At 42.9% G+C, this 22,985-nt stretch overlaps 3 protein-coding genes across 7 annotated transcripts in view; 1 reads left to right on the top strand and 2 right to left on the bottom strand.

Annotated features, from left to right (window-relative positions):
- Window positions 1-568: 568 nt before the first annotated feature.
- On the bottom strand, window positions 569-8,945 carry nmnat1 (nicotinamide nucleotide adenylyltransferase 1). The gene is made up of 5 exons (XM_023793640.2): window positions 8,788-8,945; window positions 5,972-6,107; window positions 5,524-5,707; window positions 2,314-2,474; window positions 569-1,093 (listed from the first exon to the last, which is right to left on the bottom strand). The coding sequence occupies exons 2-5, from the start codon at window positions 6,084-6,086 to the stop codon at window positions 696-698; spliced, it is 858 nt and encodes a 285-aa protein (XP_023649408.2). The 5' UTR covers window positions 6,087-6,107; window positions 8,788-8,945; the 3' UTR covers window positions 569-695.
- Window positions 8,946-9,018: 73 nt separating this feature from the next.
- On the top strand, window positions 9,019-11,930 carry lzic (leucine zipper and CTNNBIP1 domain containing). 2 transcript variants are annotated; one of them, XM_023793641.2, is made up of 7 exons: window positions 9,019-9,175; window positions 9,616-9,724; window positions 9,907-10,042; window positions 10,195-10,293; window positions 10,416-10,511; window positions 10,783-10,864; window positions 11,056-11,930. In XM_023793641.2, the coding sequence occupies exons 2-7, from the start codon at window positions 9,624-9,626 to the stop codon at window positions 11,109-11,111; spliced, it is 570 nt and encodes a 189-aa protein (XP_023649409.1). In that variant the 5' UTR covers window positions 9,019-9,175; window positions 9,616-9,623; the 3' UTR covers window positions 11,112-11,930. The 2 variants fall into 2 exon arrangements, with proteins under 2 accessions (XP_023649409.1, XP_023649410.1); XM_023793642.2 differs by lacking the exon at window positions 9,019-9,175 and adding an exon at window positions 9,182-9,322.
- Window positions 11,926-22,985, bottom strand: part of clstn1 (calsyntenin 1) — a 46,676-nt gene continuing 35,616 nt past the window's right edge. For all 4 annotated transcript variants that reach the window (XM_072713329.1, XM_072713332.1, XM_072713331.1 and 1 more), the window contains 8 exons: window positions 22,229-22,386; window positions 21,322-21,470; window positions 20,771-20,997; window positions 20,482-20,652; window positions 19,960-20,105; window positions 16,525-16,660; window positions 15,844-16,028; window positions 11,926-15,557 (listed from right to left, as the gene is read on the bottom strand). In XM_072713329.1, coding sequence (XP_072569430.1) covers window positions 15,366-15,557; window positions 15,844-16,028; window positions 16,525-16,660; window positions 19,960-20,105; window positions 20,482-20,652; window positions 20,771-20,997; window positions 21,322-21,470; window positions 22,229-22,386 — 1,364 coding nt within the window. In that variant the 3' untranslated portion in view covers window positions 11,926-15,365. The remainder of the gene's footprint in view (window positions 15,558-15,843; window positions 16,029-16,524; window positions 16,661-19,959; window positions 20,106-20,481; window positions 20,653-20,770; window positions 20,998-21,321; window positions 21,471-22,228; window positions 22,387-22,985) is intronic.

Raw genomic sequence — 22,985 nt, 5'->3', positions numbered from 1 at the left:
AACAGAACATCTTTAGGATGAATTAGAGCAGAGACTGCGAACCTGGCTTTCATGTCCAACCTCACAAATGCTCTCCTGGAAAAATGGTCAAAAATTCCCACAAACACACTCCACACCTTGTGGACAGCCTTCCCAGAAGAGGTGAAGCTATTATAGCTGCACAGGGTGGGCCAACTCCATATCAAGGCCTTTGTATTAAGAATGGGATGTCATGCCATGACAAAAGTTCATGCGTGTCCCAGTATTTTTGGCAATAAAGTATATATTGACATACCTGTATTTCAATTTAAGCACTAGTGAAAAAAAACATCAGTTTAGTGTCTACAAAAAAAATAAAACTCAGCAGAGTCCAGCACCATACACTCATGCGTCAACATAAAACTTGTTACATTGTGTGTACACTATTTAAATTTACTGTGTTAGTGCCATGTTGAGACAACATACAATGTACGTGTTCGCAAAATAATAAGAATCTTTATTTTTTTTTAAACTTGCTGATTAAAGCCTTTATATAATGCCTTCAACATCTACTGACTGGGGACAGTTGTTCAAGTCAATGTTCAAGTCATTTAGGATTGTAAAACATTCTTTATTAAGAGCAATATGGGGATCCCCAACAAATGGGAAGGTAGAAATGGCAAGATGACGAGGCTACAGGAGGGCAGAGTGCCAGTGGGGGGGGGGGGGGGTTGTGCTCAGCCATGGTTCCCTGCGTGTTTCTGCAGTGGAGCCAATACAACACCAGCGTTCGTCTGCTCACTCTCAGCGGTGTAGAGCCGCCGCTCCTGGATGTAGCTGAGCACCGGGTCGGGCAGCAGGTACCGGACACTGTGGCCACGCCGCAGCGCGCGGCGGACGTGCGTGGCCGACACGTCGTTGGCCACCCACTCGCGCACCACATGGATGTTGTGGCGGTGTGGCCAGAGGAGGTCGGAGCCCTGGATGAAGGCGTCTACGTCGAAGCTGCTGCGGGTGATGCACACCAGTCCGTAGCTGCCCACGATCTCCTCGATGTCCTCGTTCTTCCACAGCCCCGGTACCCCAAAGGACTCCAGCACATCAGCACCACACAACAGCATCAGATGAGGCCCATCTAGGGAGACGGCAGGACCAGCGGCATTAGGGAATGTAATTGACAGATCCCAGGGGGAAATCGGAGTGTGAGCAAAATAATGAAGATTGACACCCAACTACTGCAGTTTATGGGCAAGATGTTTCAAGGAACATCCAAATTTCCGTTCCGCTAACCACTAATCTTTACCACAGGCTGCAAGGGAGCTTGGAACTTATTTCAGGCAGCACAATTAAGAAAGAAGGGAATATCCAGGATGGGATACCAGTCCCAGGCCGGGATAAGCAGTCAGAAGATGGATGGATGAATGGATGGATGTTGTATGTCTTTTCAGGTGTTTCAGTAATTTCGACATCATTGCATAGTATTGCAGTAACGCAAGGGGCCTTTGGGGCCACAGGGTTCCTAGTGCTGTGGTTCTCATTAGCTGGGAATTAGAACTCTTAGGTAATGAGATGCTAAATGCTAAAACTATAAAGCTGGCAAATGCGTAATCGGCTATGAGCAGCTGGGCCAATACTCCAGAGCAATGTCCTGAAGGCTCAGATTTAGGAAAGCTCTTTGAAAGGCTAATATCCATCTCAAAAAAAGCTTTGAGGGGTAGAAGTAGCGTTTACTGGAAAATCCCACTAAAAGCGCATGCAATTGTGCAAGACAACATGAGTAATATAATTAAAAAAAAAGCAATGGATAATTTGATAATTTCGTTGCAGTAGTTTGGGCTGTTTTGCACACTCGCTACAGCATGTGGTACATGAGTAACACTCTTGCCAGTGGGAGAAAAATTGTGGGGCATTTTAAGCATTCGCCACATGCATATACTCTCTTGGAAGATATTCAAATTGAATTGCAAATGCTTCAAACACGCTTAAAACAAGATGTACAAACAAGAACAGTATGTTATACATGTTTCTAGTAGCCTAATTTCAACTTTTTTGGCAAACATTTTTTCATTATTTATTAGTGTAAAAAAAAAAAAAAGCTCTGATATCAGATACTCATATCAGCCGATTCCCTCGGTTCAAATATCATGATCGTAGCGGCACAGAAAAAGTGGGATCAGTGCACCTCTAATTATATTAAAGTAAAGAGAGCTCTTGTATCGGAATCTGTAACAGCAGTTGGTATCGAAATCGGATCAGAACTGAATCAACGTGGATCAGCTCATCCCTAATTGTGATCACATGTAGAGGAACCTGGAGAAACAGAGTTTTGTATAAGAGAGAGACTTTGGATGTTACCTGTTTTGTGCATCAGGCCCTTGTGTGCAACCTCCATCTTCCCGTGCTTCCTTTTATTGCTGATACTGACAGCATCTATGCGTTTTCTCTTCCTGCCAGCCTTCACTGTGCCCACCACATCAGTGCCCTGCTCCCTGGAGAGCAGCTCCTCCCAGTGATGCCTGGGAGCAGATGTTAACAATCAGTTCAGCCAACAGGGGGTGTAGCGGTCAAAGGACTCATACCTGATAGGTTCAGGCCTGATTTGTAAGATGCGGTTCTAAGAAGGACTATCGCAAACTCCCTGTTAGACTGTCTGGTTTGGACCCTGCACCACAAGGATAAAGGCAAAACTTCAGCACATCATCAGCTCAGTGGAGAAGATCATCGGCTGCGGCCCGACTCCTCTGCAGGCGCTCTACTACAACAGATGCAGGTAGAGAGCGGACAAGGTTGCCACTGACACGACTCATCCTGCCAACCTCATCCTTCAGCTACGATCTTCGGGGCTGAGGTATAGGACTGTTGAAACAAGAACTTCACAGAACAGATTCTTTCCTCAGGCTGTGGCGCTACTCAGTGACAGTATGTATGGCAGAGCCGTAGTCAAGACTACCTTTGTTGAGTCCAAGAACAGTACTAGTCGAGACCAGGTCAAGATGGAGTCCAAAGGAGAGAGACGATTAAAACCGACACAGTAAAAAAAGAATCTCCTTCAAGATTACTTACTTAGGTGCTCATAATTTTTGTGTGATGCTAGAGACAAAGAATATCTTCTATTTTAAGATGAGCATTTTGCATTATCATTTGTTATGATCAAAAAGCAAGTGCACCGTGGCAACACTGTAGGATCAAATCAGGCCACATTATTTACTTTAAGTATAGCCATTTCACTTGATATCACGCTCAACACTCCAAGACAAAACAGCATGTAACCGTCACCCAGAGAAGGGCTATGTAGCATATTTTGGATGATCTTGGGCCTATAAATAATCATGAAGTACACATAGAAAAAATGAATAGCCAAGCACAGCACAGGTGTCCTATGGTACAATTAACATATGAAATATCTTTATTATTTGTTACTTTTTTTGGTCTATAACAGTCTTTAACAACAGAGTAAAATTGCTATTCGTGAATCCAGGATCCATAGAGCTACACCAGCACTCCTAATCATGACCCTTGAGGGCCACCATCCTTGAGATTCTTTCCAATTGTGATCAACCAAATATGATTTAATATTAATCTCAAGGCTTGAATTAAGGTAGCGGACTAATTATTTGAATCAGAAGTTTTATCAAATTAGCACCACCAAAAACAATTAAGGCTGCCACGATATCAAATTTTCACCACACGATTATCATGGCCAAAAGAATTCATGATAACGATATTATGGTGATGTATATAGAAGACTCAAACAAAACAATAATAATTTTATCAATCAAATTCATCTTTAAAATTTGTTTATTGTATATTTTGTCTCTTTTTGGCAAATGAATTACACTCAAAATATGAGCGTTAATGAGGTTAATGACTCATAACCATAAGTGTATGAAAACAGGACACCCTTTTTGCACTTAGTGCTGATCGGCAATTCTTGCAGACTGGGGTCCCCAATACCCCCTCTTTTGAGTTTTTAAGAAATCCAAAAAAACTCACAGGCAAGTGAGTAGAGTGTCCTGCTCGTGTCTGTCATCTCCGACGTGATTTCACATGGCAGTACTGGTTGTACCTCACACATCGGCACATGCACAGCACCACACTTCTACGGTGGTGCCCGAGTAATACTACTTTGGTTCACGACATTCTATTCCCGTTAAGATTTCTAATATCAGCTTTATTTTATGGACTGCTTGTAAGCGATCTTCACCAGCCCAATCATAGTCAGAAAATGCAATTCATAGCTCATTATATTACAACCTGTATTACTGCTCATTTTGTTATATGCTGTTTGCTACACAATCATTCAGAAATCCCACTTTTTATGCTATATCCAGCCTTTATGCAAGTTCCTGTCTTGTCTCTGTGGACCTTACTTGACCAGTAAAAACTGATTCTGATTCTATTTGGTTCCCAAGTAGCTTAAAAGGACCAAATGTTTTTTATAATGGGCAAATACAACTGTATTTTCTGCCTTGCTGTACAGTGAATACAAAAATTATACACCCCCCAGTTAAAATGGTTTTTGTGATGAGAAAAAAAAAATAAACCAAATTTTTCCCACCTTTAATGTGACCTATAATCTGTACAATTCAACTAAAAAAAAAAACAAACATCTGTTAAAGGGGAAAATATAAAAGGTATAAAATAGCTGGTTGCATAAGTGTGCACACCCTTAGACTGATACTTTGCTGAAGCACCTTTTGATTTAATTCCAGCATTCAGTCTTTTTGGGTGCATTCCTGCCATCAATTAAAGTGACTCTGATACCGAGAGCTGGACATCCCTCCAAAATTGATGAAAAGACTGGCTTCCAAGAGGCTTACTGAAGAACACTGAAAAGGGATGTGCATAAGAGATGCCCTCACAATCTGACAGATCTGCTGAACTTTTGCAAGGAAGAGTGGGCAAATATTGCCAAGTCAAGATGTGGCTTGCTGACAGACTCCTACCCAAAAAGACTGAATGCTGTAATTAAATCAAAAGGTGCTTCAAAAAACTATTAGTTTAAGGGGGTGCGCACTTACAGTATACAACCAGCTTATTGTATGTTTTTTACTTTTTTTTTTTTTTACCCCTAACAGATTTGTTTCTTTTTCAATTGAATTGTACAGGTTATAGGTCAAAAATAAAAGTAGGAAAAGTGTTGAAATGATTAATTCGTGGTTTTGTCTAATTTTTTTCACGTGACAAAAGCCTGACATTCTAACAGAGGTGTACATACTTTTTATATACACCGTACGTCACTTTTGAGTTCCTCCTAAATAAAATAGATAAATAAAGTGACCACAAAGCCTGTAAAATGACAAGTTAAATACTACAATTACAAGTCCAAATTACAGGGGCATTCAGATGTACCAGAACAACTCATACGAACTGCTTCTTGTGTCTGGTATGATGTGTTTATGTTTAATCCAGTAGGTGCTTTCACCCATTTATACTTCCATCCATTAATGATGAATCGCTTCATGCTTCATGTTTATTGTGGCTAGGCAGCTAACAGATGGGTAATCACAAGTCTCCCTTTAATGCTAGTTAAGGCTAACTTCTATAATGGTGCACTGAGCTCACCGTAGGACTTTGTTTGTCTCCTGCCAGTCGGCCTGCCTGCCCTCCCAGCTGTCCACCTCGATCCAGCTGGAGCTCTCTACCGCCAGCTTGGCCATTTCCACTCGATGGCAGGCCTCGATCAGGCCTTTCTTCTTGTAGCCATCGCCCACTGGTGATATGATCCCCTTAACAACTTCATAATGTCCTGGGGAAGCCAAGCACAGCACAGGTGTCCTATGTTGAGTATGGTTCATGCTTTTTAACAAAGTAAGTTTCACATTTAAACTTTGTGGAGCTAAAAGTTAACACAGCGCTATGAACCAGTAAAGAGGCTGGGTATGTCACACTTAATGTTCCCATTAAAAATTACAACTATTTACAACTAAAAAAAAACAGGTAGGCATAAGCATTTTGTTAGTAGCTTATGACAGGCCAGTGCGCTGTGTACGAAGGCCAGCAGGCGGAGTACCTGTGTCCTCCAGGTGATCACGTGCCAGTTCAAACATGCGCAAGTGCATGTTTGTGACTGGATTGAAGGAGCCACAAGACAGCAGCACCAGTTTGGTTTTCTTGGCACAATCCATTGCTCTGGCTAGAGAAGTTACCTACATTAAATGCAAAATGAGACCAGCTGCAGTCAGTGTTTTCACCATTTCTGCCTGCAAAACTGGTGCTATGTTTTTTAATGCTTCACCACCAGCTCATCGATCAAAACGAATAATTTCCAAGTTTAACCATCATATTTAACAGCGCCGGAATCCCTTCGTTATCAACCGTTTGCACAGTGTCTCGAAGCTCGTGACAGATCACGCGAACCACTTCTCTGTGGACATTTGACCATTTTTAAAACCAGGCTTTAATGTTTGTGTCATGAGTAACAGTAGGTTTTATAATAGCATTATAATTTACACCGTTACTCATAAATTTATGTTTTGTTATTCGTAGTTATCCGTCTTAAACAAGTGTGACAGACTATACGACACACCACACCACTCTTTAGAAATTCAAGTATGTCTCTTCAGTTTGTTTTACGAGCAACAGTAAACTGTCTTTAATAGCTATAGTTTCCAGGCTTTATAAACATTAGACATACCTGTACCGTATGAAGGTAAAACAGTAGCAAAACTCGAGAGCTTGCTAATTTGAATGTGAGAACTTGTAAAATTAATATTTGTATTTGTAAGTTGAAATTTATACTCACAGCTCTGATGTGAAAAGCTGCATCTATCGATTTGCACACACAGACAATACTCAGAACACCTGTGTTTTGAATTCGAAGTTGCAGATTAATAGTTACAAATGTGTAAAGTGTCATTCGCATAAACAAAATGACAGGCACAATTGTGTACTACACATTTATCTTTGCGCTTTACTTCAGTTTCGCTGTACAACCACAAGTCGGCACTCACAACCTCTCAGATCTGGCAGTACAACCTCAAATCCTAGCGCTTTGACTTTTGCTACTCTTTTTGCGATATTCCTGTAGCAAAACTCACTCGTGCACTTGTAAATGCAAACTTGAGAGAGCAGAGTCGGGGGCGGGGCTGGGGTGGGAATAAAGTCATTTTATTGGTCGATGCCTCACCAATGAACAACGCCAGCCACAATGCAAACATTTGTATGCATATGTATCAGCTATTTTTTTAAAACGATTGGAAAATATTTTTATGAAATGTCATTAGTTTTACTGGTTTTTATATATCAGTAAAAGCGCAGCAATGTCGTTACTACACAGAGTAGCTCGCGCCATTTCGGTGGTGGTGGTGGTCGTTGTCGATCGATCGCGATGGCTGAATCGAACAATCCGAGGGTAAGTTTTTATTTTTCAATATTTTTCTATACATTCAGTATTGTTAGTCAGAGACTGTTATATATAACTGCAAAGTTAAAATATATAAGTGCCTTCTCATGTATTTTTAGTTAATTAAATTGTTAAATAAATGTACATAGTACAATAATTGCCTAAATGTTTATTATGTTTATGAAAATGACAGTTTTTACAATGCATTAAGCATGTTTTTCAAGATAACATGAAAGATTCTGAAAAATAAGAAAAATATCTGCATTTTAATGATCAGTGTTTTTAAACATCCCACCGTGAGTACTGATAAAAAAAAACAAGACAAGATACTTCGTGACCAACCTTTTTGTAATAGAATCATTACACTGTACCATTCGTGTGGGGTGGGTCACTTCTTGCTAATAATTACATTTATTGTTATTATTATTGTTGTTGTCGCATTTAATGTAAATGCACTTAAGTTTTCTTTTTACAGGAGCAGATTTCAGAAATAGAAAGTGCTGTAAGGAATCTGCTTAGCTGCATCCAAAAGCATAGCAATCCTCAAGCACAGGGGAATTCCAACAGTTCTCCCATCGTGGCACCTCAACCTGGTACCAGTGCTTCCTTTGGGGTTGGCCAGGCTGTCAGTAGGCCAAACACAGTTCAACAAGAAATGTAAGGAAGGTAAGGAATTGTGTACCCAAAGCCCCCTTCTTAGTCAAGTGTTCATATTTATATACTTTTATTAAATTAGCAAGCTCTCGAGTTTTGCTACTGTTTTACCTTCATAGTACCGAAGTCTGTCTTTTCTACAGCCAGTTACCATGTGCACCTACGTCTCTCCGGCCGCTGGTATTACAGCAAGGGGCGTGTTTTACCGGAACCATATCTCAAGAGGGTGTGGTTGCAGCACGTGCACTCTCTGCCACAACAGGAAATGACTCCAAGGAATAGCTTCCTGATTGCAAAGTTAGTGCTAATTAAGCACTATATAGTACATTTTCAAGTTATAATCTTTCAATTTATGAATGATATGAAACGAAATGTTAACACGCGCACGTGTATTTTTGGCTAGCTTTTGCTATTTATTACAATATTATATTTTCAATACCAGATCAAGTGAATGAAGCTAAATTATCTGAACGGGTCGTCAGCCCAGTGCTGTCAAAATCTTCAGGTTTAAATGAAGGCTCAACCCTTTTCTCCTCAGTGCTGCTGTCCATGCTCGTAGTCTCAGTTTATTATTTGTGAATCTACACACAAAAATAAGACCGTTTGTGCTTAACGCAGTGACATACATCGATGTAACTGTTTGACAAATATAATTTTAGCATCTTACAGATATATTATTCTAATAAACATGTTCATCTTTTGTTTTTTTAACTGACAAAAGTTAGCTAACGTTAGCTTAATTTAACTTAGTAACTTAGCCATCGATAAGAACAGTCACTTCAAATTCAACACGTTCGTAACAATAAAATATTGTAAAAACAATTTCTCACCTGTGAAATGTTATTCTCTGCTGTTTAGTTTTATTATTTCTTTCATTAGAACATCCACAAGCAGCACAAAAGTCAGGCATCTTCCATTCGTGGTCGGAACCCCGTCATAAGATGGCGGCGGAATTTACGTACGCTGACAAGCCCAATGCGGCGTCTATGTGCACGATATCGATGGTTGTTTAGGCACTTGTTTGCGATCTGATTGGACCAGAAGCTGACTTGGGTTAGGAGTCAACCTTTGATTGGTCGGATTAAAACCGGAAAAAGGTGTCACAAAGACAAGATTCTCCTGCGTAAAGCGACATGAATGTTTTTGCTGTTTCGGGAGGCATATTTTTTATAAGAAAAATCTCTCATTTTAATTTGTAAACTTTTTACAGGTCAAAAGGTGGGAGTATATTATTTTGTTGCGTTTAATTGTTGTTTAATTGTTGCGTTAACAATTATATACAAATATAACCGCGAGCGATTTTGCGACAAAACAAAACCTTCGGCTCCGGCACACCCACCTATAATGATACAATACAATACCAAGGTAGCTAGCTTAGTTGTGGAAATAAGAAATATCTTTAAGACTGTGACAAGTATTTAATTCGTTGGTTAGATAGTTATGTAAACGTATCAGTTTTGGATTTATTTAATGCTTGGACCACTTTGAGAACGTTTGTCCGTTATGGAGGTAGCTGCATGTTACATGGAATATTTGTTAGAATAGAATGCCATTTTTTTAAGCTGAAATTGTAAGATGAAATTTGGCGGCCGCAAATCCACATCGGTTTGTGTTTTGATGTTTGATTATACAGATTACGCTGTGATTTTCATTTTAAGGTTTAATCATGGCTTCTCGTGGAAAATCGGAAACCAGTAAATTAAAACAAAACATGGAAGAGCAGCTGGACAGACTAATGCAGCAGCTCCAAGACCTTGAAGAGTGCAGGTACTCTGCTTCGCTCCTGGTAGTTATTAAAAGTGGTTCAGCGTTCTTTACAAAGACTCCCATATGGCGATTTTCTTTTCCTGAATTTATTATTTCTATTAATGTACAACTACTTTGAGACCTATGAGGCATTTTTATAAGCCTACAGCCAAAGCACGTGTTACTGTTTGTTCCTGGCGCAGGGAGGAGCTGGATCCGGAGGAGTATGAAGAGACAAAGCGGGAGACTTTGGAGCAGCTGAGCGAGTTCCACGACTCACTGGAGAAAATCCTGTCTGGGAACATGACTCTAGTGGACGAACTTGGAGGGATGCAGCTGGTATGACACAGAAACTGTCCTGTCTTTTCAGACTGTTTATACATTGTGGAAAAACGTCCCAAAGGAAGCTGACCTGTGTTGTGGTGTGCAGTTGTTGGAACGACTGTCACCTGCCTACTTGCGGCATTGCTTAGTTTCCCGTCTCCTTACAGGCCATCCAAGCCGCCATTAGCCAGGCCTTCAAGACCCCCGAAGTTATCAGACTGTTTGCCAAGAAACAGCCTGGGCAGCTAAGGACCCGGCTGGCTGAGGTGAGGACAGGGGCTCCCAGGGGAGTATTCCACGCATAGGAGCACGCAGCTCAGGATATTACATTTAAAGGAAGTGTGCCGTGTCTGTGCAGCTGTGTGAGAGTAGCTTGCTGTGTGTGCAGATGGACCGTGATGTCATGGTGGGGAAGCTCCCCAGGGGCACTTACACGCAGCAGAAAGTGGAAATCCTCATGGCGCTTAGAAAACTGGGGGAGACGGTAAGGGAGCCTGAGGCCTGTCTTCCAGGCCTGTCTTCCAGGCCTGTCTTCCAGTGTAAACTTCCTTCCTTCCTTCCTTCCTTCCTTCATCCATCCATGCAATTTATTCATGGATTGTTTGTCTATTTAAATTGCCAGCAATTATGGTAGAATGCAGCCGCAATTTAATCACTTTGAATGCGGCTGATGTGGATGGCTTACTGTATTAGTCAAAGAAGGAAAAGAAATGCAGTGATGTCAGAGCTGTTTATGTTGTCCTCTCTGGCTGCAGCTTCCAGCAGAAGATGAAACGTTTCTCACCGCAAATGCAAGTGGCTGCCTGAGCCAGTTTGAGAAGGTCACAGTAGGGCTTGGTGGGTCCCCCACATGTTTTATTATTGCAGAAATAAGCACTGACATATAATAAACCATTTTGGGAAAATTACTTTTTTGTATGTTTCCTAGTCTTGCTGCCTAGCTTTGAATTATAATTAAATAATTGCAGACAAATTTATGGAAGTTTTAAGATGAATGTCACTCAAATCGATCATGGTTCTCTCACCAGGTTCAGAAGATAAGATTCTTGCCTTGGCTTCATCTGGTGTGAAGGCCAAAACGTAAACAGGAGCCTGAAGGCATCTCCTGTTCCCAGGATTGAATTGTCTTTGGTGCAGATTGTTGGGGCTGATTTTATGTTATTGTGGAATGTGTTGTCTATTTGGTGGAAAAAGAGCAGGATAAAGTCACCAGAACCTTGGTTTTCTGTCAGTCACCGTAACCGCAAGCTGTGTTTTGCCATGTTGGACACTTTTCTTAAATAAATGTATTGCCTAGGTAGACACAGCAGATCTGTGCAGTGGTGGGTGACAAGTCCTGCGGCATTTTAATATTGTGAACACCCTGTTAAGAAACTAAACCCTGTGTCCCCCCCCCCCCCCATTCATGTACAGAAAGGTACACAGCAGCTGTTTTAATGTCTTTTTGGGTTATAAAAGTGTTTTTCAAGAGCATTAGCATTTCTTCTTAAATTGTAATATTTTCAAATTCCTCTTAACAGGTGTTTTTAGCCGGGGTTTGGTGTGTCTATACTTTTATTGGTGATAATATCCAGTGTCAGTTTTTTTCAGTACCGATTCTTTTTTAAACCGTAATTTTTAGAACACTTTTAACCATTTTGTCAGCTTTCATTACAATAATGAAATGTAATGGTATAAAAGATACAAAAATGCAACTTACGTGCTGTGCGGAAAAAACTGTCAATATACATTTTAATTAAGATTTTGTAAACAGTCCCACTGTGTACGGTGAACTGAAACGTATAACCTGTGATAATCTTTCGTTAATAACCTGTTTAATGTTAATGTGAGTTTAAATATTTTTAAATCTGGAAGTGAGATTGTAAATTGTAAAACGGTCAAAAACGCAACGATGCAACTTAAACGTATCTCCTCATCCTTTATTTTGTTCAACAGCAAGCATCAACTTCACTATAACTTGACTTTGATTGGTAGAAAATTGAGTTCTGCCCTAACAAGCACAAAGGCAGCTTCCGACAGTCCTCGACACATCCTTTCCCGTTGACTTCCAGAGGAAAAAAATTAAATCAATAAAAACGAAAACGGCGGACAACAAAAACGTCGGAGTGGTGCGACAGCAGGCCGCCACGATGCGTGAAAATCACCAGTAAGTCACTGCAGTCGCCGCCCCGATCCCCCAGACTCTTGTCACGCATTTTACGCACGTGACACGAAAGTGCCCTGACAATAGTGACTCGCTGCGGCGGCCCCAATAAACGGTAGTTTTATACAGTGAAAATTAGCCTTCAAATGATTTTCGAAACGGGGATATATTTAAAATCACCAAATCGAAAGATTTCCTTTCTTATTCAGTGTTAACTTCACCCAGATCTTCCTTTTACGGAAAACCATTACCTTTGCGACCATAAATCCATCGCCAAAATTTATTATTATATTTCAGAGGCAAACGTGGCATAATTGTTTAAATATCATAAAAGGATCCCGTAGTCAAACCCTTAACTCGGTTGCTCACGGATGCAGATGACAAACGCAAGTTGTTTACAGGTAAACCCAGCCGGATTATCAAATTTGCAAAGAAGCTGTGCGACAGGTTTTGTGGGGAAGGAGCGTTCTTCTGATTTCCGTCATGTCCACCTCTACCTCTGAAGCTAAAGGAAAAAAAGCGAACACCTATAAACAACACCCAGAATAACCTGTTTAACGTGAATTGTTCAAACTCAGCTGTCACCACATACATTGTAGACTCAATCACAGCAGCGGCATGTAACGTTTTACTAAAGTACACTTTCACTAGATTGTTTTGCATGAATTATTCTAACTACATAAGATGATACCATATGGAAAAATACACAGGTTGTCTACGCACCAACATGAACACAAGACATTTATGTAGGACAATTAAAACGTCTGTCAATAGAATTATTACAACAAAGGGAAAATTAAAATCACTGCCCCAAATTGTTAAAAATGCTGAATGTGACTACTAAAAGAGAGAGATAAGAACCAGACAACGTTCACTAATGAGATCGCATAGAGAGGATTTTATTAGCAGAGTTCCTGCGCTGTGACGAGCCAGGAGTCGGCTCTGTTCAGTGGCTCCCGCTCAAGATCCAGGGAAATAATTAACATAATTTATCTTCGCGCCACTTTTAAAACAATAATGAGTAAACTTTGCGTTAAACTCGGGATTTTAAGTCACAGTCGACATGCTGTACTTTCATTTCTTGTAGACGTTAATATCCTGTTAAATTTGCTAGATCTAGATTGGCATTTTCCGCTTTGGGGCTGGTTGCATTGGACAAACTCAGAGTATAAAAACCATAGTTCATTTCCTCGTAGGATCCCGCTGACACTTTTCCAACATGTTAAACGCTTCCATCTATCGTGTGCGACACTCTTTATCTGTTTCCAAGTCCTCTTTGGGAAAGGGAGAAAACACTAAAACAAACCTCCTTTTGATTTTTCATTACAACCCCAAAAAGATTGGATCACACGGTAACCTGCAGAAACAACGATCCATCCTGCTTCCCGGTAACCTGGATCACTACAGTGATTACTGACGGAGAGGGAAACGACCTGCTGAACGAAGGAAAAAGAAACTGTCCGCTCCATGTAGGCCTACACCATTTATACCATTACCAAGAGGAAAACAAGTTTATCAAATGTAAACAAATGTATCATCAGCTCTACAGTACAGTTCCATGTATAATAAAATCTGCTGTTTACTGCAAAAAAATATGTTCTCATTAGAAGACTGGCTAAAATAAGATTCATTTTTCTGTCGTATCTACCGAATATAATTCCTTTTATTAAAAAAAACACAAAGTCCAAAACACAAGCGATGCAAAATTGCTGCTGACACTAAAACACAGACCTTATACTTCCCCATTTCGTCTTCCAGTAAGAAGACGTCAATATTGATTGTTTTTTTTTCTTTTTTTGCAGCAAAGTTGCTGGTAACGTTCAGCTTGATCGCGTACTCTTACCCAGTGAAAGGCGATTCTGTGCTATTCTATCTAGTCTTAAACTTCTGCCAAAACCACCCCCCGCCATCAGGGGGCGCCACTTATTTTGATTGTATTCATTTGGTTTTTTTCTTCTTCTCTTCTGACAAAATTTACAGCATGATGAGTGAATGGAATAATGGGCTACTGTAGGAAGCGGCTGAGGTTCTATAAGACTCTATAATGGGTTACCTATGCAGTACGGCAATAAACTATCATCTACGACTATAGAACAGCGCCACGGTGCTAAAACTATACAGCGCGCTTTCCGCAATCACGCCGGGCGCCGTCGCCTGCGCGTCACCCTTTCAGTGTCGAAATTTTTGTAAAATCCAAGCAAGTGTATCCCAAAAACTGCCGAACAGCCCCACCTTCGCCTCTCCAACCCTCCCACCCAAAAAATATCCTATTTAACACCCTCCTCGCCAAATGAGATATAAAACTAAGCCACCTATTGCTGTAGAAACCTCTGCTTTTACTCATGGGTTTCTCTCCTCAAAGCAGACATTTTTACACAAGCAAGACAGAAGAATTTGGCCAAAATGCCGAAACATGCGATAGCCGTAAGGACACAAACATTCTACTTTGCCTTATTATATATTGGACCCGATTCTCTAATCACAGTCTTCACTAACACATGAACTACTTACATGGTTTCATTATATTTACAAAATATTAAAAAGTAATTTCTTCCTCTACACATATCGGATTTGCGACTGTTCTCATGCATTTAAAAAATAGAATAAAATTAAATATGGAAACCAAGCCGCCATCTGCATTTGAGGAGTCGCGTTTCCCCTACTTATAATTCCCGTCCCTACCACTTCCCCTCCCCTAGCATGAGATGACACATAACAGAGAAAATTGTCTTCTGTGGTTCTTCTGCAAAACAATCCGAAATTCATGTGCAAGGAATATATACAAAGAACGTCATTCTGCATAAGTCTTACAGCGGAAACAGAGCAGGCAGGATTTCACAGCCTAGCCTAAAATCAAATAAAATCCAGCGCTCCCAGAGATTAAAACAATAAATAAAATGGAAAGTGGCGATCGCGCCGTTACTGTACTACAAACACCCCGCACAACAGCTTAGATGACAGAGAAACTTCAGCGTGTAGAAGGTAAATGGAAGCAGTGGATCTGCCTTCCAGAAACACCGTTTTTAAACATTTATATACCTACGATGACTGATGTGTCTTTTTTTGTACACAATGTGTCCTTAGCAGGGCAACTGTAGAAGGTTGGGCTGGACCACTGATTCTGTGTGTGTGTGTTATGTGTGAGTAGGTGTGTGAGCGCGCGCGTGTCCGCGCGTGTGCTTGCACGTGTGCAGCTCAGTAGGTGAGTGTGGAGTCGTCCCACTCCAGCTGCTGCTGCCGGCTGGCTGCCTGCTGCTCCTCTGGTCCAACATCCTCCTCATCTTCGCTGCTCTCCGACTCCGCGCTAGTGATGTCATCCTCGTCGCCATCCTCACTCTCCTCCTCCTCTTCCTCTTCTTCCTCGCTGCTGTGCTGATCCTCATATGTCTGTAACAAACAATTAATTATTGTGTCGTATAGTCTTTAAAGTGAGCCATAAATTCAACTTAATAATATAAACAAGAATACAGGTTGCTAATTTTTTTATTTGAGATCAAATTACATCATTTTATTAAAACAGCGGGCATTGAACTATTCACCACCAGAGGGCAGTAGTAACATTTTGCATTGTTTGCCATCCAAAGGGACAGGTTTACATCTCTGGAGGATTTCACTTGCCGTGCTTTTAAGAATATGTTCAGTGTAAAGTGAATGGGAATGACTCCATTGGTACCTCCATCGGGTTCACTGTGATGGTGAGGGCAGAGTCGTCCCAGTCCATCTCGCTCTCCTTGCCGCTCTCCTGGTCTCGCAGGCTGCGTTGGTGAGCGGCACGAATGCGGAAGACGCCCAGGACGATCATGAAGACTAGAAAGCTCACGCACACCACAATGACAATGGTGGCAGCACTGGGGACCACTGAGGAGAGAGAAGGACGTAGCCTGAGGCACACAGATGCCAGCCAGGATGCTCAGAGCATACACCAGCATCAAGCTGACCTTCTGATACCGTCAGTGTTTAAAACCTGCTTTTTTGTTGGGGGAAAAGATTGTGTAAAGAATCTGCACAACCCATATTTAACATGCCACCCTCCACTACCAGCCAGGAGGAACAAATTGTGACTCATCTTTCAGCACTGACAGCAAAACTCTATGAACATTCTGCTTTATCAGCAAACCTCAAAGGCATTGGAAAGCCAACATCGCAGACACACTTTCAGAAGCGGTAATTAAGACTCGACTTTGCACTTCGGGAAATAAGTGGACAGTCATGTAACGGACAGTAGAGCAGGTAAATGGAGGTCTGTGCAGACCATTAGAGGGCACATTGAGTGGGGCAGACAGGTTTGTGCAGGTAAATGGAGGTCTGTGCAGACCATTGGAGGGCACATTGAGTGGGGCAGACAGGTTTGTACCTGAGGCCTGGTGGGTGTTGACCAGGTTGTGGCCGGACAGATCAACTGAGGAATGCTGCACGGGGTTGATGAACTGTGGCTGGACCATGGCATTGTTGATGTGCTCCATAGGGTTGGTCGTGTGGATCACGTTCACCTGAGAGGGGGCGACAGTCAGGGACAAGCAAGACCCTCGGCTATTAATACAGTCACAGTAACAGCTTGCTGGAGTTTCTTAACAGGCTGACTGTTTATGGTTTTCATCGCATCTATTCCAGTGGTGACTGTGGGCTCCCATTAGATTATCTGCAGGCAAATGATCGTCAAGCCGACTGTTATCTCTGTGACCAAACTGATGCTCTAATTGCTTTATAATGGCCCCCCAGCCGCTCATCCGTCGTGGTGCCGCAGAGCCAGACACCTAATTCAAAGAGACCCAGACAACATGCTCATTTCTCCAGCTGCTTTAGAGTCAAAAACTAAGATCACCCAACTGATCGGGTAACTTATGACCGCATTTTATTTCTGACTTTAATGGTCATTGTTCCAAAACTTAGACTGGATATTCAGCTTCTTCCATAAATCTTATCATGTAACTAATAATTATTAGTTAATTACTAACACATTACTATGTTTTATTCTGGTCTTGCTAAACATGTATCCAATGGCTACGGCTGCCCTGCACAGCATCTACACGCTGCAAAGATAAACAGCAGCTTTCACATTTCTTGCCCGTGTCTGGAGTGCAACCCTCACACATAAGAGAATAAGCCTCCTCAGTCACACTCGTTCCATAGCTGACCTCTGAGTCGGGTTTTTTCACAGTGGGAAATCTCTCCTGTCTGCAGGATCTGTGTGTGTGTGTATGTGTGTGTGTGTGTATGTATGTGTGTGTATGTGTGTGTGTGTGTATGTGTGTCTGTGTGTGTATGTGTGTGTGTGTGTGTATGTATGTTTGTGTATGTGTGTATGTGTATGTGTGTGTGTGTGTATGTGTGTCTGTGTGTGTATGTGTGTATGTATGTGTGTGTATGTGTGTGTATGTGTGTGTATGTGTGTATGTATGTGTGTGTATGTATGTGTGTGTATGTGTGTATGTGTGTGTCTGTGTGTGTATGTATGTGTGTGTATGTGTGTGTGGGTGGGTTTGCATAGATCACATTTGAGGACCAAATTGTCCCCAAAGTGTAGTAAAACCTGAAATTTCCCTACTTTTGGGGACATCTTTTAAGGTTCCCATTTGGATAAGCTCAGTTTTATAAAAATCTGTGAATGCAATCAAAAAAGTTAATATGGCAAAAGTCTTGTATTTGGGTTGGTTACTTATGGTTAAGGTTAGGGATGAGTAGAGGTTAAGGGTTTATGACTGGGATTATGGTTTTTCCCATAGAAATGAATGGATAGACCAACTTGTTTGTGTATGTTTGTAGGTGCACGTATGTTTGTGCGCGTATGTATGTGCGCGTATGTTTGTGCGCGTATGTTTGTGCGCGTATGTTTGTGCGCGTATGTTTGTGCGCGTATGTATGTGCGCGTATGTTTGTGCGCGTATGTATGTGCGCGTATGTTTGTGCGCGTATGTTTGTGCGCGTATGTTTGTGCGCGTATGTATGTACACACTCTCCCTATTAGCACATTATCTCTGTGCTAAAAAGCCCTCTGACACAGCTAGTCTGCAGCTGGGTCAGCGTCCCAGTACAGGCTATAATCACACCGCTGACCATTTGCAACACTCTCTCTAGCACCATCTTGTGGACGCGACAGAGCTGCCTTCTCGTGTTTTTCATGCGGGCCTTCAGAGACGCCTTTGAACCCTCCCCATCTCCACCTTGGTTTCTGTGGCCTGTGCTTCTGTGTCTGTCTCTGGCTGCATTTGCCAGTTCAATGCCTCGAGCTCACAGGCATCCCGAAACCACACTGGCCACCGACATTATGTTCCCCGCTTAATGCAACAGAATGAAAACGGAAATCGAATTTTCCTGAGCGCAAGGGCAGGACCCCAAGCTGGCCATCAGGTGCAGAGCCCCCCTGAATCCCATACAGCCTCCACAGCCGAATCGATTGCTGAGAGCAAGCAGAGTGCTGCGCTTCTCAATTCTTGTTCAGCACCTTGTTTGGCTCAATGCATGGTGTCCTACTCCCCTTTGTGTTATTACTCCTTACTGGTCAGCAGGTCAGGCCTCCTACTACTGTGCAGAACAGCTCCACATATTCACAAGAAGCCGGCAGCCAAAGTGCTGCGGCCGAACATCTCTCCAGCAACGTGATACAATTTATCTACCCATCCATGCACAAAAGGGGCCTCCTCGCAGTAGCAGATGTTTTCCTGATTTCCTAGGACTCTTCTGCAACCACACATACTCATCCTCTGGTTCTGTGAACCCTGAGGACAGCTTCGGCTGTTTTCCATGTCCAGACGTTGTCAGCGAGGAGTTTTTGAGTATTTGCAAACGGCACTCAGGTCTAAGCAGCAGCAGCAGGCATGTAGATGCTCCTGAAGACCAGCAGTGGGTTGGACGTAAACTGCTCCTACATTCGAGTTTACTAACTACTAAACAATATTTGGTTGCACCACGCACATAGTTTCAACGTAACACTATGGATGCTTTTCCACCACACCAGGCACCGTATTTTTGGTACCTAAGGAAAGTAGAGCTCCAATAAAGCTATGAATATGTGGACTAATGCTAATCCGCTAACGAAAAAGTTAGCTTCGCTAGTTAGTGGTTAGTGGATTAGCGGAACGCTGCCCACCATTGCTTAAATACAGGATTTAGGTGGAATTTTGCACCGTGGGTTCAATAATACATCATTATTAATTATTATTCTTTGTGTCTTTTTTTTTTAACCTAGTTTATTCCCCTAATGATTCTAGCCTCTATTTTGTATTTCACATATTTTACTCCCTAAATACTTTCCTTATTGTTTTACTGTCTGCTTAATCTTAATCTTAATCTTATGGCTTTTTTATTTTTACTTTCTGTTTACTGTTTTTTAAACTCTTGCAGAACATTGGCCATGAGAAATGCACATTACAAATAAAAGTGCATCACTATCATCATTATTATTACTGCTGCTGTTGTACATGCCTCAGACGACAGTAAAGCTTTACTTGACCTGGTGCATCATGCCTTTTTATTGTCAAGAGCTACACCTGCCATATATTTACTGCTGTGGTCACAAGCATCTGCCGTCGATCATAACAGTCCCTAAGCCGCTGCCCCCCAAATGGAGAAGATGCCTTATCGTGTGTGCAATTTCTGTACAGGCAAAATGAAGGGCAGCATCTGCAATGCCGGTGCTCACATTAAGGTGGGGGTTTAGCTGCTAACACCAAGCGGTTACATATTAGCCTGTGACCAGGACAAAGCTGGGAAAAGTCATTGACCTGCTGGTCATCAACCTACCTAAACATGACCTTAGAAGCCTGGAAAGGCACAGGAAAGCTGCCCATACCTCCACCTTGAAGTCATTGCTGATGTAGCGGCCATTGAGCTCGGAGCAGACCAGCCTGAACTTCCTATCAAACAGCGCCTCCGTGTGCCAGTTCCTGTAACGGATCAGGTGCAGAACCTGCTCGTAGTTTGCCATGGTGTTCACACCTGGAAGCGCAAGAAACAAAACTCTGTTCATTCACATTTTCGTTAGACTGCATTAATAGATTTGCACAAAGAAGGTTTATAATGCTTATCCTCAAAATAACAAATATTTAACTGAATACTGAGGGAATTCAGATGATCTTCTTGTCCTTAAAGGCACATTAGGCATGCTTATATAGACCTGGAATGGAACCATTTTGCCACTATGACACGTTCTGTTCATGACCCTTATAAAATGATGGGTGCCAGACTGGAATGAGTTCATTCTCAGGACCGCCCCCCTGAAACGATTCCATTGGCCGCATCTGTGATGATCATGCCCAGATTGGAGGAGTTCATTCTCAGGACCGCCCCCCTGAAACGACGCCATTGGTCGCACCTGTGATGATCATGCCCAGATTGGAGGAGCTCATCTCCAGGCCACGCTGCTGCACCTGCTCCAGGTCCAGCTGCAGGCTCTCATGGTTGGCATCCAGCTCCTGGCCCACCACTGCTACCTCGCAGGTGTCCAGGTTGTGCATGATCTCCTCTGACACCATAGACTCTTGCACTGCGAGGGACAGGATGAATGAGTCACTCTGGCTGCTCCGTACGTACATGTCTATAAACATGCAGCAGGTCCGTTTTGGGGAAAGATGCGATCCCGCTGGCCAGAGTCACAGTGATACCGGTGGGGTCGTCTTCGCCCTCAGCTTCCGGCTCCACCTCGCGGGAGATGGTGCTAACGATGCGCAGCTCGGGGAAGAGGCCCACGCCTTCGGCAGCCTCGAACTCGGCGGCACTGCGGGCAAAGTGGTCGATTCCGCTGAGGCTGATCTTGGGCTCGTCGGGCTGCAGCACCATCACGTGGCTCTCAGCGTCCGGCACAGTGATGCACGGCTCCTCGTTGAAGCACCTAGAAGGTGATTAGAGCCCCAGTTAACCCCACCCACACCACGGGCAGTCCTGTTCCCTCACACCGGCTGCCTCTTCAGAATTATCTTCTCTCTAATTCATTATTCATCCCATCCCACCAAAGGTAATTAAAACTGATTTCTGCTTTGATATTCCTGATTACACTGGAGCAGGAAAAAAACACTAACTAATAAAATGCAAATAAAAAAAGCAATGGCCTAGATATCACATCAAAACACGTTATAATGAAGAACTCAGAAGATAACACCCCCACCCCCCCAGTAGGAGCACAGTTAAGCTTCTGCAAGGGAGGGGGGAGACATACTTGACAGTAGTGGAGATGCGGAGGTTGCGAATTCCAGGCGTGGGGAACTGGCGCGAGTTGAGGTAGGATATGTGCTGCATGACTTTGTCGAAGCTCTCGATGTCGTCGCCCTCTAGTGTCATGGAGGACTGGTTGGGGCTGAACTGAACCTACACAGGGACAGATGGTGTCACCTTGAGTGAAGGCACATGTAGGGCACTGTACACATGGTCACATTCATGATCATTCTATCCAGCAGTTTTTTTACACTGAACTCTGCAAAACGTTTCCCGATACATCCAGGGCAGGCGGCACTCTTGCGGGCAACACACTCCTGTCAGCTGATTGGTCATTTTACAAACTACAAGCTATACTATTACAACGTCCAGACCCAGAACTATAATAAGCACGACGGCTCAGGTCTGGACTCTATATTTCCTTATCAATCCAGTCAAAAGCCCAGAATAGAAGATTGAAATGTGAGAATTACACAAACCCACAAATACCTGAAAAATGCATTTCTGTCTGACAACAGTTTGGACACTGAAACCAGAAGCCAGAAGCCCTGGGGCCAGAAGCCCTCTCACCTTCACTGAGATTCAGCCCTGGGGCCAGAAGGCCTCTCACCTTCACTGAGATTCAGCCCTGGGGCCAGAAGGCCTCTCACCTTCACTGAGATTCAGCCCTGGGGCCAGAAGGCCTCTCACCTTCACTGAGATTCAGCCCTGGGGCCAGAAGGCCTCTCACCTTCACTGAAACAGCCAGAAGCCCTGGGGCCAGAAGGCCTCTCACCTTCACTGAGATTCAGCCCTGGGGCCAGAAGGCCTCTCATTTTCACTGAAACAGCCAGATTCAGCCCTGGGGCCAGAAGGCCTCTCACCTTCACTGAAACAGCCAGATTCAGCCCTCGGGCCAGAAGGCCTCTCACCTTCACTGACGCAGCCACCTCCTCAGGCAGCTGCACATCCAGGCCCTCCTTGCACGTGTACAGGCAGTCGATCACCTTCTTATTCTCCAGCTTCCCACTGCGGATCATGAGCCCAGCCAGACTGCCATGGAAGAACTGTGACATCCGCATGCTGCCCCCTACAGACGATAGAGTGTAATGCATTGATTTGCTTCAAAAATGTAATGTACATTACAACTATCCAGTCCTAGCTACACAGAACATTCACAACACAAGATACAAATGAGACGACAGTCACACATTTATTAATAAATCTCAGTAAACAGTTGACGAATGTTCAAACACAGTACAGAAAATATTTATTAATTCTGTGTGCAGCTCCCATGTGATTTAAGCGTGTGGTTTATCACACACTGTGAATGCTCTGTGTAGAGAGACATCAATTATCACCACGTTCTCCTGGACCGCAGCGGGTCGGACATGCAGACCTCAGAGTGCACAGCTCACAGGACTAATGGTCATGCACATTAGTATCTTTTGAAGACCTGGGACGTGGTGGAGGGGGGTGAAATAGCAAAAATGTCCTGCCCCTCCCCACCCACTGCTCCCAATGCATGCAATCGGCTTTGGATGAAGGCAAAATTAATTACACAATGAAACTGCAAACATAAAATGGAATGGAAACCAGCTTGAACCATTTGGAAAGTGATGGTGCTTGTTTGGTGCTTGTTTGGTGGTTCTTGCAAGCTTTCTTTCAGAGCAAAAAAATGACATTCTC

The sequence above is a fragment of the Paramormyrops kingsleyae genome, chromosome 6 (assembly GCF_048594095.1).
Source record: "Paramormyrops kingsleyae isolate MSU_618 chromosome 6, PKINGS_0.4, whole genome shotgun sequence".
Lineage (NCBI taxonomy): Eukaryota > Metazoa > Chordata > Actinopteri > Osteoglossiformes > Mormyridae > Paramormyrops > Paramormyrops kingsleyae.
Note: the sequence above shows the minus strand (reverse complement) of the source record. Positions and strands in the feature narration are given on the sequence as shown.

Excerpts from the sequence above, each read along its gene's own strand:
- nmnat1 (XM_023793640.2), bottom strand. The coding sequence starts at position 6,086 with ATGGATTGTGCCAAGAAAACCAAACTGGTGCTGCTGTCTTGTGGCTCC. Across the intron at positions 5,708-5,971 it reads TGATCACCTGGAGGACACAG|GACATTATGAAGTTGTTAAG; the intron begins GTACTCCGCCTG and ends TGGCTTCCCCAG. Across the intron at positions 1,094-2,313 it reads GGGCCTGATGCACAAAACAG|ATGGGCCTCATCTGATGCTG; the intron begins GTAACATCCAAA and ends CCGTCTCCCTAG.
- lzic (XM_023793641.2), top strand. The coding sequence starts at position 9,624 with ATGGCTTCTCGTGGAAAATCGGAAACCAGTAAATTAAAACAAAACATG. Across the intron at positions 9,725-9,906 it reads CAAGACCTTGAAGAGTGCAG|GGAGGAGCTGGATCCGGAGG; the intron begins GTACTCTGCTTC and ends TTCCTGGCGCAG. Across the intron at positions 10,043-10,194 it reads AACTTGGAGGGATGCAGCTG|GCCATCCAAGCCGCCATTAG; the intron begins GTATGACACAGA and ends GTCTCCTTACAG.